Raw genomic sequence first — 24,455 nt, 5'->3', positions numbered from 1 at the left:
CCCTGTGTGAAGACATCTGTAGCAGCCCATGCAATAAAGAATTATTTTTCTTTTAGGAGGTTTACTCTGTTTTATAGCACAGCTAGAGCACCTGAGAGCTGGGATCTGTTACATCCTTCTGTCAGACTTCTAGAGCTCCAAGAGGCTGCTGTCTGAAGGAAGGATTATGTCTAAGATGGGAAGAGTGGGTAGCTTCCTCCTAATTCCCACTGAAAGCAGCTGTAGGCTGAGGCAAAATGGAAGACTATAACCAGAATGGGGTTTGGTTTATTTTATTGTATATAATGATAGGTTTGCTCATCCTGGTTTTTGGTGTTTTCTTTTTACTAGAAGCAATGCAGATCCTCCTATAAAGACCAAACAGGTTTACTGCAGCCTTGATGCAAAACATCATAAATCACTATTCTTATTCCAGGTTCTTTGTGGATAAAGCAGGGACCATTCTGATCAGTAGCCCATACTTAATTTCATTTAAATGTTAAATCTTGGCATTTTTACCATCTCCACTATCTCAGCACAGACCAACTGTTTGTTTCTGAGCTGCCTATACAAACTGAGCTTTTTGCCTCAAACATGCTTTTCTGGGCTGACCAAAAAATGACAGCTACATTCCTGAAATAAACAGAGCAGCACAACCGTGACTCCCAAGTACTGGGTTTTCCGACTTTATTAAAAAGGGCAAAGTTGACAAGCGGTAAATATAAAATATACATTACAAAGGATGGAGAGGTGGTACTGCTCAAAGTATCCCCCCTTACTTGGATCTTCTCACAGTTCAAAGGTACACTGTAGACTAATCTCACGGTCTTGGTGGACGCATGCCAGGTGGAGGGGGCCCTGGGAATAGAGGAAAGAGTTGAAGAGGACAGAAGCAGCAAGGCTAAACCAACAAGACATTTTCCCCCTGCTCAACGTAGCCTTAGGTCCCCTTTTTTTTGGCACCAAAGCGTTTACTAGCATAGCTAGGGAGACGTTGGAACACATCACCCTTCAACCATCTTACAGCTTCTTATATTTTCTAGGCAGGATAACCTCCGCTCACCTCTCATTCCTGGGGGTGGTGGTCTCATTCCTGGTGGGGGCATTCCCATAGGAGCACCTCGGCCAGGGGGCATTCCCATTGGTGGGCCCATGGGTGGTCTCATGCCTGGAGGAGGTCCCATCATTCCTGGAGCCCAAGAAAAAACAAAGCATGTAAATCCAGCTCAATATTCAAGGCGCTAGTTGGACATCAGGATATCCTCCATCATACCAGTTCTTCATCAGACTAGGGTAACTACTTCTTTATCACCAATTCTGCCACAGAACGTGAGCTCCTTGCTACCCCACTGTCCAGAGGGATTCCTACCTGGAGGAGGGGCTCCTCTGCTCATGGGTGGGGGAGGACCCCCACGCCCTGGCGTGTACTGAGTTGGGGCTCCTGCAATGCTGGCAGTGGCTGCTGCAGCAGCAGCTGCGACTGTTCCACGGCCCTGGGGTGTCATCACCTGCAGGCAAAACAAACGGGCTCACAGAGAAACAGCGCAACATCTGCTTTATATTAACAACTAAAAAATAAGCAATGCTGAAATTCCCCATCAGAAAATTACACCAGTCTCCTCTAACATATTAAATAATGCTACAGACTTATAATACAAGTCAAAGTTATGTGCAAAAAGCTGTGCTTCTCAACCCTCTTCTTCATCATACAAGAGAGATCCTAGGGCAATCTAGTACCAAAAAGCCTTGCTAGGCTCAAACTTCATGGTATCACACTGGGACCAAAAAATAAAAGCCATATGGGTCACAGCATCTCACCTGCTGGGATGGTCCTCCCACTCCTCTGACAGGGCCAGCTAATCCTGCTGGAGCCTGGGGCATGGGAGCACCAGCTGGTACTCCCCTCCCTGCTGCTCTCCCAACTCCAGGTCCTCCAGCAGCACCAGCAAGGGGAACCCGTGCAATTCCAGTCTGAAAAGAGACACCCCAAAAAGAAAGATTTATCAAAACTAAAGTCCTCAAGTCCTAGGGATGCCCACAGCCCTCCTTTGTCCAATTAAGCATCCAAGCCCACAAAGGAACTAGAGCTTCTGGCAGTGAAATTTGTTGGACCTTGTCACAACAGCACCTGGAAGACTAGAACAGCACAGCAGTAGCATTCTCCTGCAAGGAAGCAAATTTATCAGATATCCCTTCTCTTTTTGCTTAGTTCTGTGCTCATTCTTACATCTTTTGGAGGTGGTCCTTCAACCGTCATGGATACCAGGTTTTCCCCTCGCAGCAACACAAGACCAAGGACTCGCTTCTCTTCCCGCTCTGGCTGTTTTGAATTTTTAGGTCTGGTGAGAAGAAAACATTGACAAACAGAAGAATCAAAATCACGTTTTTATATGCCTCTAAGTAAGTATATGGAGAACTCTAAACCCTTACAACTGGCATCACAGAGAAGTATATTTTGGTTATTTGGAAAGAGCTGAAGCAAAGCGCCTCTTGAACGACTATACTTTGGGGATCTGCCAAGTACGACTAGACGCATGAGTGTTTAGGCAGAGGATGCCCCGGCCCCGCCCGCCGCTCACTTGATCTTGCGGAACTCATCGCAGTCGCAGAGGATGAGGTTCATGTGCTTGTCGAAGGCCTTGAAGGTGCCGATGAAGACGCGCCCGTCCTGCAGGATGCACCGCATGCGGTAGTCGATGTGCTGCAGCATCTTGCTGCTCTTGCCCACCGTCTGCAGAGACACGGCCGGGTTAACCCGCGGGCCGGGGCTCGCCGCGCACCCCCATCCCCATCCCCATCCCCATGGCCATCCCCGCGGGGCTCACCATGGCTGCGGCTCTCGGTGCTCCCTCCCCGCCGCCGCCGAAGCTCCCGCCGCCCTCCCTCGCTCCTCACACACGGCGGAAGCTCCGACGCGACTTCCTCCCGCCCTGCCCCGAGCGCCGCCCGTTCCGGCGCCGCCGCGGACGCGCTTCCCGGGGCGGGGCGGGGCGGGACGGACGCGGCGGGGCGGGCGCTGCGCGGAGCTCCGCGGCCCCGCTGTCGGGGCGGAGGGAGCCGAGCGCGGCCGCCCCTGAGCCCCAGAGCCCCGCGCCGGCCCGAGCGCCCGCCCTGCATGAGCCCCCGCGGCCCCCGGCGCTCGCAGCCGCGCCCCGGGGGCGGCGCTCCGTGGGCTCGGGCAGCTGACGCCAGCCCTCCCGCGGCGGCCCCGCAGGCGAGGAGGGACGGGGGGCGCTCGGTCAGAGGAGCTGGGGAGGCGGCCGACCCGGGGTGGGGTGCGGTGGGGTGCGGTGTGGGAGGGGGTGCCGCTGGGGGTGGCGGGGCCGGCGGGTCGTGCCGCTGCGGGCGGGTGGGCTCGGGTCTCCATGTTCCCGTGTTCTCCATGTTATCCATGGGCTCCGCGGTCTCCATGGCAGCGCGGCGGGCGCAGTGACGCGCCCATGGGCGGTGCCGGGGCGGCCGGAGCGCGGAGCGGCCGCGGCGGGAGCGGGTGAGCGCGGGCGGGGATGGGGATGCGGATGCGGGTGGGGAGGGGAGGGGATGGGGAGCCGCAGCCGTCGGTGCAGCGCCTCGAACCTCGAGTCTGCTGCCTCCCCAGACCCTGCTGCCTCCCCCGCCCACCGCCCTCCCCAGCCTCCGGGGGTCGCCCGCCCGCCCGCCCCCGGCCCGTCCCCGCCGCTCCCGCTGTGCATCCCCGGCTGGGCCCGAGGCGCAGCACGGACGGCGCTTTGCAGGAAAAAAAANATGGCTTTGGGATATTTGCCAATACTTGGTTGAAGACCCTGTGTGAAGACATCTGTAGCAGCCCATGCAATAAAGAATTATTTTTCTTTTAGGAGGTTTACTCTGTTTTATAGCACAGCTAGAGCACCTGAGAGCTGGGATCTGTTACATCCTTCTGTCAGACTTCTAGAGCTCCAAGAGGCTGCTGTCTGAAGGAAGGATTATGTCTAAGATGGGAAGAGTGGGCAGCTTCCTCCTAATTCCCACTGAAAGCAGCTGTAGGCTGAGGCAAAATGGAAGACTATAACCAGAATGGGGTTTGGTTTATTTTATTGTATATAATGATAGGTTTGCTCATCCTGGTTTTTGGTGTTTTCTTTTTACTAGAAGCAATGCAGATCCTCCTATAAAGACCAAACAGGTTTACTGCAGCCTTGATGCAAAACATCATAAATCACTATTCTTATTCCAGGTTCTTTGTGGATAGAGCAGGGACCATTCTGATCAGTAGCCCATACTTAATTTCATTTAAATGTTAAATCTTGGAATTTTTACCATCTCCACTATCTCAGCACAGACCAACTGTTTGTTTCTGAGCTGCCTATACAAACTGAGCTTTTTGCCTCAAACATGCTTTTCTGGGCTGACCAAAAAATGACAGCTACACTCTTGAAATAAACAGAGCAGCACAACAGTGACTCCCAAGTACTGGGTTTTCCGACTTTATTAAAAAGGGCAAAGTTGACAAGTGGTAAATATAAAATATACATTACAAAGGATTGAGAGGTGGTACTGCTCGATGTATCCCCCCTTACTTGGATCTTCTCACAGTTCAAAGGTACACTGTAGACTAATCTCACGGTCTTGGTGGACGCATGCCAGGTGGAGGGGGCCCTGGGAATAGAGGAAAGAGTTGAAGAGGACAGAAGCAGCAAGGCTAAACCAACAAGACATTTTCCCCCTGCTCAACGTAGCCTTAGGTCCCCTTTTTTTTGGCACCAAAGCATTTACTAGCATAGCTAGGGAGACGTTGGAACGCATCACCCTTCAACCATCTTACAGCTTCTTATATTTTCTAGGCAGAATAACCTCCGCTCACCTCTCATTCCTGGGGGTGGTGGTCTCATTCCTGGTGGGGGCATTCCCATAGGAGCACCTCGGCCAGGGGGCATTCCCATTGGTGGGCCCATGGGTGGTCTCATGCCTGGAGGAGGTCCCATCATTCCTGGAGCCCCAGAAAAAACAAAGCATGTAAATCCAGCTCAATATTCAAGGCGCTAGTTGGACATCAGGATATCCTCCATCATACCAGTTCTTCATCAGACTAGGGTAACTAACTTCTTTATCACCATTTCTGCCACAGAACGTGAGCTCCTTGCTACCCCACTGTCCAGAGGGATTCCTACCTGGAGGAGGGGCTCCTCTGCTCATGGGTGGGGGAGGACCCCCACGCCCTGGCGTGTACTGAGTTGGGGCTCCTGCAATGCTGGCAGTGGCTGCTGCAGCAGCAGCTGCGACTGTTCCACGGCCCTGGGGTGTCATCACCTGCAGGCAAAACAAAGGGGCTCACAGAGAAACAGCGCAACATCTGCTTTATATCAACAACTAAAAAATAAGCAATGCTGAAATTCCCCATCAGAAAATTACACCAGTCTCCTCTAACATATTAAATAATGCTACAGACTTATAATACAAGTCAAAGGATACCACCTGAGTTATGTGCAAAAAGCTGCGCTTCTCAACCCTCTTCTTCATCATACAAGAGAGATCCTAGGGCAATCTAGTACCACAAAGCCTTGCTAGGCTCAAACTTCATGGTATCACACTGGGACCAAAAAATAAAAGCCATATGGGTCACAGCATCTCACCTGCTGGGATGGTCCTCCTACTCCTCTGACAGGGCCAGCTAATCCTGCTGGAGCCTGGGGCATGGGAGCACCAGCTGGTACTCCCCTCCCTGCTGCTCTCCCAACTCCAGGTCCTCCAGCAGCACCAGCAAGGGGAACCCGTGCAATTCCAGTCTGAAAAGAGACACCCCAAAAAGAAAGATTTATCAAAACTAAAGTCCTCAAGTCCTAGGGATGCCCACAGCCCTCCTTTGAGCAATTAAGCATCCAAGCCCACAAAGGAACTAGAGCTTCTGGCAGTGAAATTTGGTGGACCTTGTCACAACAGCACCTGGAAGACTAGAACAGCACAGCAGTAGCATTTTCCTGCAAGGAAGCCAATTTATCAGATATCCCTTCTCTTTTTGCTTAGTTCTGTGCTCATTCTTACATCTTTTGGAGGTGGTCCTTCAACCGTCATGGATACCAGGTTTTCCCCTCGCAGCAACACAAGACCAAGGACTCGCTTCTCTTCCCGCTCTGGCTGTTTTGAATTTTTAGGTCTGGTGAGAAGAAAACATTGAAAAACAGGAGAATCAAAATCACGTTTTTATATGCCTCTAAGTAAGTATGTGGAGAACTCTAAACCCTTACAACTGGCATCACAGAGAAGTATATTTTGGTTATTTGGAAAGAGCTGAAGCAAAGCGCCTCTTGAACGACTATACTTTGGGGATCTGCCAAGTACGACTAAACGCATGAGTGTTTAGGCAGAGGATGCCCCGGCCCCGCCCGCCGCTCACTTGATCTTGCGGAACTCATCGCAGTCGCAGAGGATGAGGTTCATGTGCTTGTCGAAGGCCTTGAAGGTGCCGATGAAGACGCGCCCGTCCTGCAGGATGCACCGCATGCGGTAGTCGATGTGCTGCAGCATCTTGCTGCTCTTGCCCACCGTCTGCAGAGACACGGCCGGGTTAACCCGCGGGCCGGGGCTCGCCGCGCACCCCCATCCCCATCCCCATGGCCATCCCCGCGGGGCTCACCATGGCTGCGGCTCTCGGTGCTCCCTCCCCGCCGCCGCCGAAGCTCCCGCCGCCCTCCCTCGCTCCTCACACACGGCGGAAGCTCCGACGCGACTTCCTCCCGCCCTGCCCCGAGCGCCGCCCGTTCCGGCGCCGCCGCGGACGCGCTTCCCGGGGCGGGGCGGGGCGGGACGGACGCGGCGGGGCGGGCGCTGCGCGGAGCTCCGCAGCCCCGCTGTCGGGGCGGAGGGAGCCGAGCGCGGCCGCCCCTGAGCCCCAGAGCCCCGCGCCGGCCCGAGCGCCCGCCCTGCATGAGCCCCCGCGGCCCCCGGCGCTCGCAGCCGCGCCCCGGGGGCGGCGCTCCGTGGGCTCGGGCAGCTGACGCCAGCCCTCCCGCGGCGGCCCCGCAGGCGAGGAGGGACGGGGGACGCTCGGTCAGAGGAGCTGGGGAGGCGGCCGACCCGGGGTGGGGTGCAGTGGGGTGTGGGAGGGGGTGCCGCTGGGGGTGGCGGGGCTGGCGGGTCGTGCTGCTGCGGGCGGGTGGGCTCGGGTCTCCATGTTCCCGTGTTCTCCATGTTATCCATGGGCTCCGCGGTCTCCATGGCAGCGCGGCGGGCGCAGTGACGCGCCCATGGGCGGCGCCGGGGCGGCCGGAGCGCGGAGCGGCCGCGGCGGGACCGGGTGAGCGCGGGCGGGGATGGGGATGCGGATGCGGATGCGGGTGGGGAGGGGATGGGATGGGGAGCCGCAGCCGTCGGTGCAGCGCCTCGAACCTCGAGTCTGCTGCCTCCCCAGACCCTGCTGCCTCCCCCGCCCACCGCCCTCCCCAGGCTCCGGCTCCGGGGGTCGCCCGCCCGCCCGCCCCCAGCCCGTCCCCAGCCCGTCCCCGCCGCTCCCGCTGTGCATCCCCGGCTGGGCCCGAGGCGCAGCACGGACGGCGCTTTGCAGGAAAAAAAAAAAAAAAAAAAAAGTCGTTTAGCGCCTTAAATCGGGCTTTGGCCCAAGCTTCAGGAGGGGCCGACTCACTGTCGGCTTTCAGCTCACATGACTGATTAAAAATAATTAAAGAAGCAGTTCTCTTTTTGCCTGTTGCTGTCGGTTTCTGTCTTTGCCAAGAGGTGGCCTGTGCCAAGCCGTGTTGGAATGTGCTCTACGTAGGCTTAGTGTTTTACAGCCGTGGAAGGCCTTTGGAGGAATGTGGGATTTCAGAGATGGATTCTGAGCCGTTTGGTTCCTGTAGTGAAGTGTGTTTCTTATTGCTTTTTATGTGAAGTTCCATAGGAAACTGTGTAGCCCTCAGATTGGACTCTGCTGCCTACTGTGCTTTTGTGCTGCTTGGCCAAGGTGTCTTCTCTGCACACCTGTCCAGTTAGTCCTTCTGCCAACATCACTTCCACCTTTCCCTTGGCCTGTTGGCTCCATCTGGGGACTTTCTGAGATCTGACTGGGAGTGTTTTGTTGCATCTACAGGTTTCAAAAACTGCATCTATTTGCTTGTTGACTGGGTGATTCTACCAGGCAGCTTTTCTTTTTCAGAGAATGTTCTTTCATCCTCCTCATTTTCATTCTGTGTGCAGCACACTTTGTTCTCTATCTGTAATGAAAAGAAGATTGAGTTTGTGAATAGGGAAGTTCTGCTTAAAATACTCCAGTTGTTTTAGCTTGCAGCTTCTCAGAAGTCTCTTGAATAGTGTGGTTTTAGTGATTGTGCTGATTTCTTGCCCTGCAGCTACCCCTGCACCACTGCTTTGTATGACCGAGCTCACTCTGCAGAAGCAGAGGGAATTAATTTTTGATGGATTTCAGCTTGGCTCCTGTATAAAACTGTGGGAATTGTTTACATGCTGTTGTTGTGAAGAATGTGCTGGGAGAGACCCATAAGTCACTGATAATCACATTTATGCAAAATCACAGTCTGTGCTTCACAAGAGAGATTCTGAACAGTCATTTTATCAGCTCTATCCCTATTGCACTGCAAAATATCCATTGTAAAATTGAATATCTGACACTTCTCTTGTCTGCAGACATGCAGTGAAATCTTCTCAAAGCATGATTTTGGCAGACAACCTGGTGCTGAGAGGCTGACCTGAAGTACCCTTTGTATTCACAGTCCACTCTTGATTTTCCTCTTCGGGAAATCTGCTTCTGCTGAGCCACTGACCCGTGTAGGTCCTTCAAAGGATTGTTTGACCCGGACTGTTTGAAGAGTTTTCTACCTTTTTTAATTTTTAATTCTAACTTCTCTGGGTTCTACTTATTCAATTCCTCTTGGTCTTCAAATCTCTGCCTTAGGAGAGATATCTGTGGTATCTGTTCCCTGGTGCTGCTGCTGTGCAAAGAAACAGTCTTTAAGCTCTATTTCTTTCACTGTGTATTTGCTGTGCCTTGAATACTGATTGGAACATGGTTGCCAGTCGTGAGTGGGTGCTCATTTATGGAAGAAATTTGGGGCAGAAATAGTCTTAGAGATCATGGTGAATTGCTTTGAGTTTGTATGCAGCTGAGAGCTTTTCTTTTTTTTTGAGATACCAAGGGAGTGCAACACAGCTTGGCTGGTCCCTGTTTCCAGTGGTGAGGATATCAGGGAAGCTGCCTGGATTCTAGGAGCTGTGGGCCAACCTCTGCAGCACATTTTTGATGAAACAGGACATTTATGTGGCATTTAGGGACATGTTTTAATGGTGGACTGGTCGGTGTTAGGGCTATGCTTGGACTTGGTAATCTTTAGGGTGTTTTCCAGCCTAAATGGTTCTGTGACTTTTGTGGAATTTCCCATAATATCAGCGTTTCTGTTTTAATGGGCACTTCCTCTCTCTGAATGGGGAGTGTTTTTTGCATGGAAAAAGACAAGTTAGAGATTTGCAAAGCAACTACCTCTAGTAATCTGGGAGTCTGTTTTGGCATATAAAGTACTATATTTCCTTCTACTCCTCAGTAGCACCTTGCAATGTAAGTCACGGTGCAAATAAAAGGCTGTGACTGTACTGCAAGAGGCTGAAGGGAGAAGTGGCAATTAGATGCTAATTACTTGTGGGTACATTAGTTTAAAAATTGCAAATTCAGGTCTCAGCACTCGAGGAAGTAATCTTTGAGCCTTGTCTCTTCGCTGTGTATTTGCTGTGCCTTGAACACTGAATGGGTTTGACGTTTTCTAATTGCAAATTGGCTCACTCATGGGAGCAGTAATTACCTATTCAGTTATTACAAGCCAGTCTGGTTAGTGGAGAAGGTGTGTGTGTGCTTCTGCACAGGACTAAGGTTTCTCAGGCTTGTCAGATTTGGGCCATCGTGGGCTTTAATCGCAGAATGGGGAGCAGTGAGTGGAAATCACCCACCTTTTGGGAACTGCCTCTCTGCTTCTGGATCTAATCCGTGGAAACCTGTGTATCCTGCAGATCTGGGGGTGTCATACAAATTGGGCACTTTGGGGAGTATGTACAGAACTACTGATTGTGTGCCAGTAATTGCCAATGTATGCTTAAAGATTTAGTAGATCTATTGGTGCAAAAGACATTTGAAGGATTAAATTATTTTAATTTTATTTTAGTGTGTGTGTGTAATTCGGGGAAAAGGAAGTGAGGAGGACTGATTCATATTTTTCTCTTGGGTTCATCTGCCTTATTGCAAGACAGCAGGGTTGTGTAAGCTCTGGCTTCTTGTATCTGCTGCTGTGGAGTGCATTGGTTCAGCAGGCTTTCTTGGTTCTGCCTTGTCTCTGTGTTACACTGTACTTGAATGTTAGAGAGAGTATTTTTGGATCAGGAGGGTCTCTTCTGACTTGCCATGCTTGGCACACTTTTCCTGTCCTCAGACATATTGATCACTGATTTGTGAGGAGGCTGAAGAAAACTGGTGTGAGTAATCTTGCATTGGATACCCCAGTAGTAAGTGCTGAACAGGGGGCTTCAGCCTTCTAAATATATCTGTGTTCAAAGCTTTCCTGTCTTTATGAAGGTTCCTCAGTGCTTTGCTCTGCTTATGCATTGAGGCAAGGTACAGTTCTGGTCCTGGTTCCTTATGCTTTATTGCCTGAATTCCTAGTTTACTTTGGAGAGCAGAAGATGAACTGCTTCAGGATGAGCGTGGAATAAAGGAGTAGAGCCTAAATTATGGACTGTAATGGATGGGAAAATAGCACCAGCAGCTCTGTATGTGTTCAGGGTTAGAGGCCCCTTGAGAACATATTTGCTGCAAGTTCACGTCTCTGATAGCAAAGAGTAAATTGTCTGTTTCTGTCTTGGAATGAGAGAATAGAGAGCTGGTAATGAAAATTTGAGAAGAAATCTGTGATAAGACGTGCTCATGGGGTTTGGAGGCAGCGTTTCCATAGGACACCATAGCCTCTGTGCTTTCTGTTTGTGAATTAGCCTGCGGGCTGTGAAGGCTTCTTTGAAACACTGATTTAATTGAAGCCTCTTGTGAGCATTCTTCCTTTGTGTGGCCTCACCTTGCCCAGCCCACGGGAGGGAGGCTACCTGGACAGTGTGTTTCTGCTCCCACATACCGACAGCAGCCCAGGCCTGGGGAGCTGTTGCTTTGCTACCCCTGTAGACTGGCCTGGCAGTACAGATGGTGGGTGGTCAATGGGGCTTTGCTGAGCAGAGGGACCCTCCTTCTTGTGAGTGCCCTGCCAAGCTCTCAGAACTATTCTAGGGGATGAGGCTGGACGTGCCATTTCACAGCGTGCTGTTTTAGTGTGAGGCCTTGATCCCTGCTACACTGGATGCTTTGCCCCTGTGAGGCCCAGGAAACCATAAGGCTGATCCTGTCTGGATGTTAGATCCAATGTAACAAACGAAATAGTTTTCGGAGAGATACTCACTATCCTTTCTCTTCACAGGTGTGGAGGTGTATGCTGTTGTAAAGGCACTTGGAGGAGTCTGGAGCAATGCCACCGCCTTCAGACATTGTGAAAGTGGCTGTTGAGTGGCCAGGTGCCAATGCCCAGCTGCTGGAGATAGATCAGGTGAGACCTGGTAACCAGATGGGGGAGGAAAGGCACCACAGCGTTGATACTGCAATGTGGGAAGCGTAGAAACGGGCAGAATTCCTTTCTGGTTGAGAGGAACATGGCTACTGAGGACTCTCTTTCTGTTCTAGAAAAGGCCTCTTGCATCCATCATCAAGGAGGTCTGTGATGGGTGAGTAGCTCTCTGGGAACCCTCGTGGAGAAAGTCTGTCCCGCTGACAAACCTTGCTGGGGTACCGTGGAAAGTCTCTGCTGCTTGTTAATAATGTGCTGCTGGCACAATCCGTGCTGCCTGCTGCCAGTTCTGGCCGTGCCATGGGCTGGGTTTAAATTGTGGAGAAAAGGATCTCCCGGAACACGAGGGCCTTCTGTCTTTATTCCAGTTCTGAGTGTGTGCCTATGTGTGCCCTAGGGTTGGTTTCTCTGGGGATTGGCCCACCTTGCTCTTACTGAAGTGTAGGCCTCCTCAGATGTCCCACAGAGTTGATTTAGAGTAGCTGGCGTCCCACATTCCCCTCAAGAGGAAGGTGTTCTCTCTCCTCTTCGGGAGGCCTAATTTCCCCTGCTAAAGCTTTGCTTGAAAGTTCTTTTGCACCCTCCTGGCATGGAGCTCCATTTCCTAACTGAGAGCCAGAAGAAAGAGGAGGAAGAAGCTCATGTGTCCTCCTTCTTCCTCTGCCAGGTGGTCCCTGCCAAACTCTGAGTACTACACCCTGCGGTACGCTGATGGTCCCCAGCTGTACATCACAGAGCAGGTCAGTGTGAGAGGCAGCAGCCTGCTGGTACCCCGGGGGAGAGTGCAGAGTGTCTTGGAACTGTGGGTGGATCAATACTGGCACTAATCCTTGAGGGGCAGCATCTCTGGTCTCAATCTTGAATGGCCTTGCACTTCTCCCTTTGCATGCCCATGGGTGTGGGGGCTCAGCATCTCAGTTCCAGTGCCCTCAGTGGGGGGTGTGTGATGTAAGAACCCCTTTACTCATGCACACAGATGTGCACTGCAGATCCAGCTGCATTCTTTCCCCCCAGCTTTTCCATGGTTTAAAGTCTGTGTTTTGTTTCAGACTCGCTGTGACATCAAGAATGGAACCATCCTACAGCTGGCAGTCTCCCCGGTAAATGCATCCTCACATCCCTCATTCTCAGGAACTGCCCATGGAAGACAGGCTTGTTTCTTGCCTCTTGGCTCTTCCCTCTCCTTCTCTCCAAATTGCAGGGGGATTCCCTTCATTTTGGGCCATCCTGCCCAATGAGGCAGATCCGTGTCTGAGAAATCCTATGGAATGTCTTGTGGATATACAAAACATGCTGGTGCTTCTCTTTGAATCTACGACTTTCTTTTAATGTTGTATTTCTTTAATGGTGTCGCTCCATATTTCTGTGTTAAAAAAACCCCTCTACTCACCCTCACCAGAAAGAAAAACAAGCGTTTGCTCTAACTTGTAAAATAGCATTTTGCTCACCTCCTGCTGGGCTGTAACTGTTGCTGAGCGCAGTCTGCCTTAGCTGGCTGCTGCTACTGAATTTCTCTTTGCTGGTGTCTCTCTACCCTGGCTCTGCTCTCTCTGCCCATCCACGGCCTCCTGACAGAACGCTGATGCTGGCAGGTAACCGGTCTGTAACTGGCACCATCCCTCTTCCCTGCCAGTCTAGGGCAGCTCGCCAGCTGATGGAGAGGATCCAGTCCCACAGCATGGAAGCACGACTGGATGCCATGAAGGAACTGGCCAAACTTTCGGCAGACGTGACCTTTGCCACGGAGTTCATCAACATGGAAGGGATCACGGTGCTGACACGGCTCGTGGAGAGCGGGACCAAGCTGCTGTCCCAGTAAGTCTCCTGAAACAGAGGGCCCCAAATAAGGGGCTAATTTTGCTTGCTGAAGTGGCATAAGGCAACTCTAACCTCACAGCAAAGTTGAAATGTTTAAACAAAGTCGTTCTTGCCCTTGGCTAAACCTCGTGAGGCAGAAGGAGTGGCTTGGCCAGTGGTGGCTCCTCCTGGAGCTGCCTGGCACTGGCTGAGTCTGGCATGGGGCAGCCTCAGCCTCTCCTCACAGAGGCTGCCCTGCATTTCTTGCAATTCCTGCATTTCTTGCAATCTTTACCATTCTGTCTTGTGGTTATGTACTAAGTTTTCCACAGTTCATGCTGTGGTTTCGTTTTATTTCAAGTCAGGTCCCAGTATTTAGGGAAGGACAATTAATTTTCCTTTGTTTCTCTCTGATGTTAAAACATGCTTGTTCCTTTTAACAGCCAAGTGCTGATGCAGGTGGTTGCAAGTCTCTGGTGGCAGGACTAGGGACTTATTGTTGCTATTTTTAATTTGTGCCTGTCATCAGGAAAAATAAAATGTCTTTCTACAGTATATTTCTACAGAACAGTAAAATTGTCTGCATAAATGCATACACTTTATTGCTCCTCCAGGTGCATAATTGTAGCCTGTTTTATTAAAAGGGGGTGACATTTTTCTCTTACCCAGCTTATTCAGCTTGGACAGGCTTTTTTTTTCTTGCTGCCAGATCTCTTTGTAACCCCATTCCTCATTTTCTCAGTTACAGTGAAATGTTGGCTTTCACCCTGACTGCCTTCTTGGAGCTCATGGACCACGGCATTGTCTCCTGGGACATGGTCTCAATCACCTTCATCAAACAGGTGAGTTTGGGTGGAGGGGGTGAGTGGATACTCTTTCTTTTCATGCTTTGAGGCAGCTCCCAGGAAGAGCAAAATGACTGTGCTGGTCCATCTGTCTGTAGATTGCAGGGTATGTGAGCCAGCCCATGGTGGATGTGTCCATCCTCCAGCGGTCCCTGGCCATCCTGGAGAGCATGGTGCTCAACAGTCAGACCCTGTACCAGAAGATTGCAGAAGAGATCACCGTGGGGCAGCTCATTTCCCACCTGCAAGTGTGAGTGTCCACCCAGCAGCAGTGTGATTTGTCTCAATTTTATTGTGTATAATATTAAGTATTACCGATATGACACCTCACTTGAACTTTGACGTTTCTAATGGATTTAAAAAAAAAAAAACAAAACTAGAAAAATATGTTCTGTGTTCTGAAAACACTTAGGCACATGAGTCTTGAACAAAGATGTTCTGCTTAAACTACTGCACGAATGTGTTCGGTGTTAGAACCAAACCTGTGTTTGATTAAAAGCAATTTCCCAAACCATCTGCATCCAGTCATCTGCCACCTTCACCCCTCTTCAAATTGTCTCCACTAGAATCTAAGAATTCATCTTCTTCTGGGTTTTGTCCTGCATATTAAGGAAGAGAACAATTGCTTTTCTTGCTTGAAGGGAAAAAAAAAAAAATTCCTTCATCTCCTTCCTCTCAACAAACTGACAAACCAACAAATCAATATCTGTCTCTTAGGGCTGTTTTTCTAGGACAGCTCTACTCTTCCATAAAAAAAAAAAAAGAAGCATGTAATTGTCAGAGCTTTGAGTAGGTTGGTTATTTTTTTCTCAAGCCTTTTAGTTCTGCAAACGTGGAAAAGCACTAATTGTGGATATGGCTGATATTCCTTAATCAGTGAGTAGTTTAACAACATGATAGTGCAAACAGTGTACTGCATCAGTGTCACTTTGTGCTCATACAGCCTTAAGGTGAGGGTGGAAGAGTGTGATTGGCATCTGGAAGCTTATTGCTGTGGTGTTTTCAACATCACAAGTGCAGCCACGTGCTGTTTGTGGTCTAGAAAGGGAATAAGGACCCTTTACCTGAAGAAGCTCTTCAGTGAAAATAAGAAGTGGGGGTTGGGCCAGACTGCTGAGGTTGGAAGGCAATGCCATAAAGAGAGGTGTGATTTCCCCTTAGTTCCATTTGCACTTGGTGGCTTCCCTTGGCACAGGGGAGAAAAATTACTTGCTCCTTACAGGTTTCAAGCTGTATCCATGTAACAGACTGCAGTGTAACCAGGTTTTACAGAGATAGTTCCAGCGTTGGAAACAAGCTGTGATGGTGCTGGGCTGCAGTCTGCTCTGTCTCCTGGTTTGATGGACCTAGCAGACAGAAATTTCTGTCAGCTTTTTGCAAGCCCTGGGAAGGGTTGGAATTATTGAACGTAGGTTACACGAGACCTGCTTGTTTGTTGAAATGCAGGACTGCTGTAATCAGTGTTCTCATGGTGCAGGCAGAGCACCAAGCTGTAATGTTCTGTACTGCCAGTTCTCTTATGATCCTCCCTTTCTTTGTTTGTGCAGCTCAAACCAAGAGATTCAGACATATGCCATTGCTCTGATCAATGCCCTCTTCCTGAAGGCACCTGAGGACAAGAGACAGGTTTGTTCTTGCCTTTTGAATTTAAACCTGAATAATGGTTGCTGGCCGTTTGCTTTGTGCCTCAGAAATCATATTGTCTGGGCAAGGTAGACCTCAGACCTTGCCAAGAACTTATGTGGCTGTTTCAGTGTGGCAACACTGGAGAAAAAGTACCATCCCATTAATAATGTGTCCTGGAGCGCACATCTCTATTTAGGAGATGCTCAGAAAGGATTTTGAAAGACCTTGAGAGAACAGAAGGTAATCCTCCAGACAGCAGGGGAAAATTCCCTAAGAAAGTTAATTGTGTATGGGAGAGGTAGGCTGGGTAGAGTCCTTGGGTTTGTGTGTACTTCCAAAACAGACACCACATCTCTCCCTCCCCACCAAAGGGGACCTTCTTGAAGTCACAGGGGGATATTCCTGCTGGCAAATGTGAGAAATGAATCACCTGTCCTGCTCTGAGGAAACCCCCAGGATCCCAGCTACGTGCAAGATGTGCATATGTGTGTATCGTGTAGCTTTGCTGTGTTGAGCCTTCCTTCTCCAGTGCCCCGTTTGTGCCTCGTTTCTGGACTCTGAGCTAAATCCTGTCTGCTTCTCTTTGTGCCTCTTTTTTTTTTTTGCTTTCTGCCAGCAGGACAAGCTGCTTAACCCTCTAGACCTGCCCATCACTGTAAGTAACTCGAGCCTGGGGGCTGGTCATGTGGAGCTGTAGGCTGTGTTAGGTTCCCTCCAGCTGTGCCTCCTTGTATCCCAGGGAAGATGCACCCAGGCTTCAGAGAGGGGATGAGCCCAGGGAGAAGGGTGGGGATATGCACTCAGACTGTGGAGGGGAAAAGAATCAGTAGCAGGAGAAACCTTGAATGACTTACTGTGAAAACAAGATCGTACAGATGATTGTGAAAGGGAACTGGTGACTGATCAGGTGAACCAGCGGTAAAACTGGAACCAGTTCTTTAGCAATCTGAGTCTCTTTTAACTTTTTATACCCCAAATCTCAAGGACAGTTTTATATCCAGCTGTGTCCTTGTAAAGATAGAGCTGTTTGTCTGTGAAGAGCAGTCTGTTGCTGACTGGGGGCCAGAGCATAAATTCTGCCTGATCTGTGACTTCTCCCTTATGGGAATTGTAACGTGTTTTTTGCCCTGTGCTATCTCCATGGAAATCACCACTCTTGTTAAGAGGTTGATTTGCAGCCTTCTGTATCTTGAGATTCTGGTACATTTTTTAGATTTTCTGGGTGGCACAGAGGATGTTCCACTTTTGCCAAGGATGTAGTGCCTTCAGAGGGGAAACTGCTGTCTCAATAAATGTTACATAATTTCTAAAATTGATAGATATGCATAACACAAGAAAATAAGAAAAATCATACTCATCTATTGGTAATTCAGCCAAGATACAAGCAAACAAGCAGCAAAGTGGGCCCTTTTGGGCTCTCAGCAGAACATAGACCCCTTAGCAGTGGTTAGACTGTGTGTGTGTGCTCATGCTTCTTTCTATGCTGTTTAGAATTGTTTAATTGTCTTTGTCTTTCCCCCTTTTTTATCTGCTTCAGTCACTTGTTACTTCATCCCATGTACAAACTAATTCCTTCAGAGTAAGGATTTCTTGTGTCACACGCATGAACAAATCCCAGCAGCAGGCTGCTCTCAGTGCTACATCTCACAAATTGTAGTAAAAAATAATGACTCAGAGGGCAGTGTGTTATCTCTGAAAGCTCTCCTGTTTCATCTAGATACTTCATAGATATCTTCCACTCAAGCACTGACTCACTTTTGCTTGTCACACAAACGCCGCTGAACTTGCAGCCGTCACAGCTTGGCTGCCAGTCAGTGTTATCACTGTCCTGGCTTAGGAGGTTTCTGTCTGGATCAAAAGTGATAATAGGAACTTGGAAAAAGGTTAATGCACACATTTGACCAGACTTTTTATAGTCTTGTCAGGAGCAGGGTTGATATGAGCAGCTGGAGCAGTCTTGGATTGCTCAGAATGCGCAGCTGATTGAATGCAATTGTCTGAGACTCCACATCTGCTCCCAACTCTCAATCTGCACTGCAGAGGAATGCAAAGAGATCCCTGACTGTCAGATCTTTTGGACCTCCTCCAGATGATATAATGCCCAACAGATTTTTCTTACCCAAAGATTTTGCTTGTGGCAGCAAACTCGTGATAGCATTCCCATTTGACATTAGCGCTTGTGCCACTCTCCTTGCAGGTGTAATGAGATCCCTGCTCTGTTAGGAAGTGCATCTTCACAATTTACAAGGGAAGGACAGGTTAGGTTTTTGCAGGTGCATGTGTAATTGGTGCTGGAACTGAAGGCATCTTGCATCTGCTGTGACTGTCATCATTACTCCATGGCTGGGAAACCCTCCTCACCTGGGGGGGGAAGCCATGCAGTAAAGAGGGAAAGTGGAAGCTTTCCTGTAAGCATGAAAATTACTACCCTGCATTTTTCTAAACTGAAATAAATGCTTCTGCAAATTGTGCTTAAACTGACTTCTGAACATTGTCTTCAGGAACTGAGACAAAGGAAATGTAAATGTCAGAGCGGGAGGAGATGTGAAACCTGCATCCTCTAGCCCTTGTTCTCCTGGGTGTACCTTGGTGCAGAAAGCTGTGAAAGGCTAATTGGAGGAACCTCTTGTAGATGACAGATTTTTCCTGGGCAACCCACAGTATGCTCCCTGCTGCCATACCTGAAGTACCCTTAGATGTCCAACGTTAAGCTAAATTTGCTTCTGTCCTGTGACCACACCAGTGCCTTTCTCCACATTGATGTTTTGTAGGGGAGCCATCTCTGAGTTGTGCCATGGTAAAGATGACCCTTGCATCCCAACCTGATGCTTGCTTTGTGGTGAGATGCCATGCTAAATTGACAGTCTGTAGTAGAAGCACTTTGTTGTGTGCCAGTGCTATCTCCAGTCCATAGGCTTATTTCGTTCTCTCCTTCCTGCACAATGTGGGCCTTTTGTTTTGTATTTCACTCACGTTATTTCATCTCTAAATTCCACAACAGGAAATGGCTAATGCATTTGCCCAGAAGCACCTGAGGTCTATAATCCTGAATGTAAGTATGTCTGGAATAACACAGTGCTTCCCAAAGTTCCCTCAATAGAGGTGTTTCCCTTGTGCATAGTGTAAATTCAGCTGGCCTCCGGGCACTTGCTGAAAAGTGACCCTTTCAAAGGTGAAGCTGGGATCACTAGTTCAAAAGGGAGTTATCAGGATGCTACTTTCAGCTGTTACAGAGCATTATCATTATGCATCTGGTGAAATATGGAGGTTAAACAGCTGAATCTTTGCACAGAGAGATGTGCATGCAGCCTGGCATATGCCTAAAGCTACTACCTAAGTGTTTATTTGTACTCCCTTCATTTCTGCCCTGTCCTTTATTTTGCAGCATGTGATCAGAGGAAACCGCCCCATTAAAACAGAAATGGCCCATCAGCTCTACGTGCTGCAGGTCCTGACCTTTAATCTGCTGGAGGAGAGAATGATGACCAAGATGGATCCCAATGATCAGGTGACTGTTAGAGCTGAGTAAGATCTGATAGAATAGGATGTACAAGGGGCCTTTATTCCCGAGCTCCTTAGCTCTCTAAAATTTGCAGTAGATGGTGCCTACAGTTTAAAAACCACCCGTCACATTGTAGTCCCTGAGATCAGGGTATGCTCGTGACTGTCCTGCTGCTGGCTGTGGGATTTTGAGATGTAAGTGGCCACTGGAAGCCATATGCTGCTTTCTTGGCCACTGTGATGCCACCTGTCAAAAACTGAGTACTCCACCTCTATGGAGGGCACATCATCTGATCCATTTCTTTGCAGCAAATGGGGAAACTGGGCATTTTGAAGGTGTGTGTTACTCAGTCCTTAGATGCATCACATCTTCAGTGAGAAATGCCTTGGCATTATCTGAAAGCCTAGAAATTGCCAACAAATACTTTGCCTTACTCCAGTGGACTGAAACTTGCAGATTTGAAATGCGTTGCCTCTCGTTTAGTGCGAACGACGTCTGGTACTTCACTGTGCGGGCTCTGAAAGGAGTGGTAGTTCTGTGCATTGTGTGAAAATACTGCCCCAGGGATTGATCATGTTGCCATTTCCCTACCCCCTCTGTCTTTCAGGCACAGAGAGACATCATATTTGAGTTGAGAAGAATCGCGTTCGATGCAGAGTCCGACAGCAACAGCGTCCCGGGCAGCGGAACAGAGAAACGCAAAGCCATGTACACCAAGGACTACAAGATGCTGGGATTCACTGTATGCATCTAGAGAGAGTGCTGACTCTAAACCATGTGAAGGCAATCTAAACAATCTCCATTGGAGCTGTGGGGAAATAGGAACAGGGATTTGCTTTGTCAGACTTCTGCGTCTGAGTTTAGAAACTCAGCTACACTCAGACTCCCAGGGAAGTCTTATGAACTTGCTGATTGGTTAAATGCCAGGGTTCATTGGGCACATTCTGTGGAGATATTTGCTTACCACATGCACCTGTTCTATGAAGAACGTGGCATCAGCCTCTCTTCTAGAAAGTTTGAATAGCATTGTCATCCAGAGTTACCTCTTGGGTAGATGTGAGGGAGTGCTTGATGGACAGGCAGTTGTGAAATTCACTCAGAAAATGTTCTCACAAAGTTTCTGTGAGCTAATTTGTTTGTATTCTTTCTACACATTCTTTTCACAGAACCACATCAATCCAGCCATGGATTTTACTCAGACTCCTCCAGGGATGTTGGCTTTGGACAACATGCTCTACTTGGCCAAATTTCATCAGGACACCTATATCAGGGTGAGTGAAGCTGCTGCTTTTTACAGAGGCAAACACCTCAGCAGGTCTTCTCAGTGTGTGTGGCACCTTCTTCTTGTAGATTGTTCTGGAGAACAGCAGTCGAGAAGATAAGCACGAGTGTCCCTTTGGGCGCAGTGCCATTGAACTTACCAGGATGCTTTGTGAGATCTTGCAGGTTGGGGAACTCCGTAAGTACCATTTATTTCCCAGCTTTACAGATTGCTGGGCTGATGCTTCTGGAAGTAGCTTTACAGGCTGACCAGTGTTCACAAGCATTTGAACCTTGATCTCACATCTGTCCTGTAGGGATGGGGGCAGCTTGTTGGTGTCCCAGTGTCAAAATAAAGTAAGAAATTTGGTGTGTGTGTGTGTGCTCTGGTTCTCCTGAAAAATGGACACAAGCAGAAGGTTTCAACTTCCTGAAGCTTCAGCAGGGTGCTGTATAAAAAAAATAGTCTAGAAACCGTCATGAACTTGAGAAAAGTTTGTTAGTGCTGACAGTCTCAACACAGTATTCCCAGAAAATTAACCACTGTAAGAAATTCTGCCAGAGGAAAGTGGGAAATGTTGCAAGCAGTCATTTTTGGGGAGTAGGATGAAAAGGGCACATGAATCACAGAGGTTTGCATGGTGAAGCACAGGGATAGTTGCTGTTCCCCATAAACTGTGCTAATCTCTTGGAGTAAGTACTATTGTACACCATCAGGAATCTGTCACTGTGGTGGATTTTAGTTACCCTTAGTACCTTTTGTACAATATGCTCACATGGCTGTGGTTTGTTTCTTTCTGAAGCAAATGAAGGCCGGAATGACTATCACCCCATGTTTTTCACCCATGACCGTGCATTTGAGGAACTGTTTGCCATCTGCATCCAGCTGCTGAACAAGACCTGGAAAGAAATGAGGGCGACAGCAGAAGATTTTAATAAGGTCAGGGTGGAGAAGAGATATTTTTGTGAAATCTTTTGCAGATCAGCAGGTGTTCACTCAGCTTGTACAGTTCATTAAAGAGTAGGGCACAGAAGATGTGACGGGGCATTGATGTGGGCTGTAAGGGGGGATGGCCCAACTTTTATCTGGTATGACCTGAGGTCATTTTTGGTTCTTCTTCATCTTCAAAGCCACAAGTGTGTTGATACTCCTGGCCCCACTTATCCCGTGTCAGTTCTGAGCTGTGCCGTTTCTTTGATGCCAGTGAGCAGCAAGAACGTGACTTGCTCTTCCCTCTGCCCCACCTCTTTAGGTTATGCAGGTTGTGAGGGAACAGATCACACGGGCTCTCCCTTCTAAACCAAACTCCTTGGACCAGTTCAAGAGCAAACTGCGCAGCCTGAGCTATTCAGAGATCCTGCGGCTACGCCAGTCTGAGAGAATGAGCCAAGATGACTTCCAGTCACCTCCTATTGTGTACGTGCCTGACAAAAACACGGCCTTCTGTGCTTGCTGTTATCTCCACTTCCTGCTTACTCTTCCCTGTTTGATTGCCAGGGAGCTGAGGGAGAAAATCCAGCCTGAGATCTTGGAGCTGATAAAGCAGCAGCGCCTGAACAGGCTTTGTGAGGGAAGCAGCTTTCGAAAAATTGGGAACCGCAGAAGACAAGGTAAGGGGACAGTGTCTGCTGCATTTTTTTTCCTGAGAAGAACTATAGCAAATAAGATCTAATGAAATAATCTGCCAGCAGGCATGTTGCTGAAAGAAAGGCTGGTTACCTGGGCTGTCCATATCAGGCAGTAGTTTGAGATGACACAGATGTGCATTTCTGAGAGTCCCTCATGAACAAAAGCTGTGCTGAGGAGCTGGGGGAGAAGATGGATTGGGTGGAGAGGCTCTAATGTTAGTGGCTGTAAGGCTTGCTGTGAATGATCTTGCTCAGCTTACTCTGCTTGGTGTGTGTTCCAGAAAGATTCTGGTATTGTCGCCTGGCTCTGAATCACAAGGTGCTACACTATGGAGATCTGGAAGATAATGCCCAGGGGGAAGTGACCTTTGAATCTCTACAGGAAAAAAGTAAGTCCTGATTACAGGCTGTGCACTGTTCTGTGCTCTGCTGTCTAGAGGCTGAGTATAATCCTAGATAAAGATGAAAGAGCTGTGGCTGAAACCCTGACTGAGATGATACCAACTTTCAGTTCTCCCCAAATTCTTCAAGTCTTGGAATTGCTTGGTATTTCTTTTTTAACAGCCAACTGCCAGGATGTTACTGGTAATGTGTTTTGAAAAATTGCAGTAATGAGCCCCAAAAAACAAACAATGCTCAGTTTGCAAAGACAAAATAGTTCTGCCTTTTCTTGGTTAGGATTGCTTGCTCAGGAGTTTTACTTTTTCATTGTTAGTTCCAGTTGCAGACATCAAAGCCATTGTCACAGGGAAGGATTGTCCACACATGAAGGAGAAAAGTGCACTGAAACAGAACAAGGCAAGTGTTCCCTTTTTGCCTGTCATCAGTATCTATTTCTGTAGCACTGAATTCTGAAAGAGAGGAACAGGAGCAAATGGTCTCCCACAATGCAGATGTGTTGTTTACAAACCCCATCTCCTATATCTGGGCCTTTTCCTAGTATTCCTTTGTGACTCCTGGGAGCTGTGGGCACTGTGTGGTTGTGCTGTAGTCTGTTCAGAATTGTCCACCAACATGGGCAAGTGTACTGAGCTGAGCAAGGCGGCTCCTCTCGGGTTGGCAGGCAGAAAGTGCTGTAATCTTTTGTTCAGCTGGTGACTGAAAGATTCTTTTCCATTCAGGAAGTGTTAGAATTGGCCTTTTCCATATTATACGATCCCGATGAGACCCTGAACTTCATTGCACCTAATAAGTATGAGGTAAGAAACACAGTGGTCAAGCAGTAGAATATATAGCAATTAGCTTCAGAGATTAAGAAGAATCAGTTGCTTCTCAAGATTTGAACAGGCTGTCTCCCACGAGGTTCATTCTTAGAATATGTTGCTGATGCTTAATGTGAATCATTGTTTTTCATAGTTACTTAATTTCCCCTAATCTGTACTGCTACTTTCTTTCTTTCTACAATGCCTAGAATAGGTTTGCTTTTTCTATTGTTATGCCACAACAGAAGCTCTTGGCCCTTTCCCAGAGCCACAAGGTCACATTTAACCTCTAGGCTTGAAACTTCCATTGTAAATCTGAGGGCACTGTTTTGGGGTTGGATATGTTGGGGGTTTTTTCCCCCCACCAGTGTTTTCTATTTTGAAGCAGTATAGGTGCATCTCTAATTGTTGCATGGATGGAAAGATTCACCATATCCTCTCATTTATGCCTGGAGTTGTGAATTACCCTTTCTTTTCCCCAGTACTGTATCTGGATTGATGGGCTTAATGCTCTCTTGGGGAAGGACATGTCCAGCGAGCTGACCAAGAGCGACCTGGACACGCTGCTGAGCATGGAGATGAAGCTGAGGCTCCTGGACTTGGAGAACATCCAGATCCCCGAAGCGCCGCCGCCGATCCCCAAGGAGCCGAGCAGCTACGACTTCGTGTACCACTACGGCTGAGGCACCGCCGGCACCGCCCGGGGCGCGCTCGGCACCGGCACCGGGACCCGGGGGCGGCCGGGGCGGGGGACCCGGCACCGCCCGCCTTTTGTATCGGTTCAATAATAACCAGTAGCGCTCCGAGCCGCCGCCGCCTCCGCCTCTTTCCGCCCTGCGCGGAGCGTCAGCGCTGCGAGCCCGCCCCGCTCGGGCACCGTCTGGGCCGCCCGCCCCGCCCGGCAACGTCACCGGCGGCCCCGCTTCCCCCGCCGGCACGGCCCGCTCGGCATCGCGGCCCCCCTGCCCTGCCCTACCCTGCCCCACCGCGGACCCCTCACCGGCATCCCCCATCCTCCCATCCCTCCTCCTCCTCCTGCTCCGCTGGCCGTGGCAGCCGG

The 24,455-nt window shown here is 49.2% G+C and overlaps 4 protein-coding genes across 7 annotated transcripts in view; 1 reads left to right on the top strand and 3 right to left on the bottom strand.

Annotated features, from left to right (window-relative positions):
* Nucleotides 1-15,195, bottom strand: part of ZNFX1 (zinc finger NFX1-type containing 1) — a 34,987-nt gene extending 19,792 nt beyond the window's left edge. The window contains exons 1-2 of the mRNA XM_027894960.1: nt 15,189-15,195; nt 11,959-11,962 (exon numbers count right to left, since the gene is read on the bottom strand). The gene's annotated coding sequence lies outside the window, so the exon portion shown is untranslated. The remainder of the gene's footprint in view (nt 1-11,958; nt 11,963-15,188) is intronic.
* Nucleotides 639-2,905, bottom strand: LOC114062995 (small nuclear ribonucleoprotein-associated protein B'). Its single transcript, XM_027894973.1, has 7 exons — nt 2,805-2,905; nt 2,559-2,710; nt 2,207-2,318; nt 1,798-1,950; nt 1,349-1,487; nt 1,043-1,168; nt 639-837 (listed from the first exon to the last, which is right to left on the bottom strand). The coding sequence occupies exons 1-7, from the start codon at nt 2,805-2,807 to the stop codon at nt 800-802; spliced, it is 723 nt and encodes a 240-aa protein (XP_027750774.1). The 5' UTR covers nt 2,808-2,905; the 3' UTR covers nt 639-799.
* Nucleotides 4,398-6,672, bottom strand: LOC114062996 (small nuclear ribonucleoprotein-associated protein B'). Its single transcript, XM_027894974.1, has 7 exons — nt 6,572-6,672; nt 6,332-6,483; nt 5,980-6,091; nt 5,571-5,723; nt 5,109-5,247; nt 4,802-4,927; nt 4,398-4,596 (listed from the first exon to the last, which is right to left on the bottom strand). The coding sequence occupies exons 1-7, from the start codon at nt 6,572-6,574 to the stop codon at nt 4,559-4,561; spliced, it is 723 nt and encodes a 240-aa protein (XP_027750775.1). The 5' UTR covers nt 6,575-6,672; the 3' UTR covers nt 4,398-4,558.
* Nucleotides 6,829-24,206, top strand: ELMO2 (engulfment and cell motility 2). 4 transcript variants are annotated; one of them, XM_027894966.1, is made up of 22 exons: nt 6,829-6,984; nt 11,391-11,516; nt 11,651-11,691; nt 12,202-12,274; nt 12,584-12,634; nt 13,168-13,349; nt 14,074-14,173; nt 14,275-14,426; nt 15,724-15,802; nt 16,422-16,457; nt 18,804-18,854; nt 19,188-19,310; nt 19,912-20,046; nt 20,471-20,575; nt 20,655-20,763; nt 21,368-21,504; nt 21,818-21,981; nt 22,063-22,175; nt 22,475-22,582; nt 22,915-22,991; nt 23,315-23,392; nt 23,878-24,206. In XM_027894966.1, exons 2-22 carry the CDS (start codon nt 11,439-11,441, stop codon nt 24,076-24,078), a joined length of 2,193 nt encoding a protein of 730 aa, XP_027750767.1. In that variant the 5' UTR covers nt 6,829-6,984; nt 11,391-11,438; the 3' UTR covers nt 24,079-24,206. The 4 variants fall into 4 exon arrangements, with proteins under 4 accessions (XP_027750767.1, XP_027750765.1, XP_027750768.1 ...); XM_027894964.1 differs by having other exon boundaries at nt 22,909-22,991; XM_027894965.1 differs by having other exon boundaries at nt 6,866-6,960; nt 22,909-22,991.
* Nucleotides 24,207-24,455: the final 249 nt, after the last annotated feature.

The sequence above is a fragment of the Empidonax traillii genome, unplaced genomic scaffold, assembly GCF_003031625.1.
Source record: "Empidonax traillii isolate 1590-97213 ecotype Southwest subspecies unplaced genomic scaffold, ASM303162v1 scaffold448:size1359114, whole genome shotgun sequence".
NCBI lineage: Eukaryota > Metazoa > Chordata > Aves > Passeriformes > Tyrannidae > Empidonax > Empidonax traillii.
This window is presented reverse-complemented; position numbering and strand designations above follow the sequence as displayed.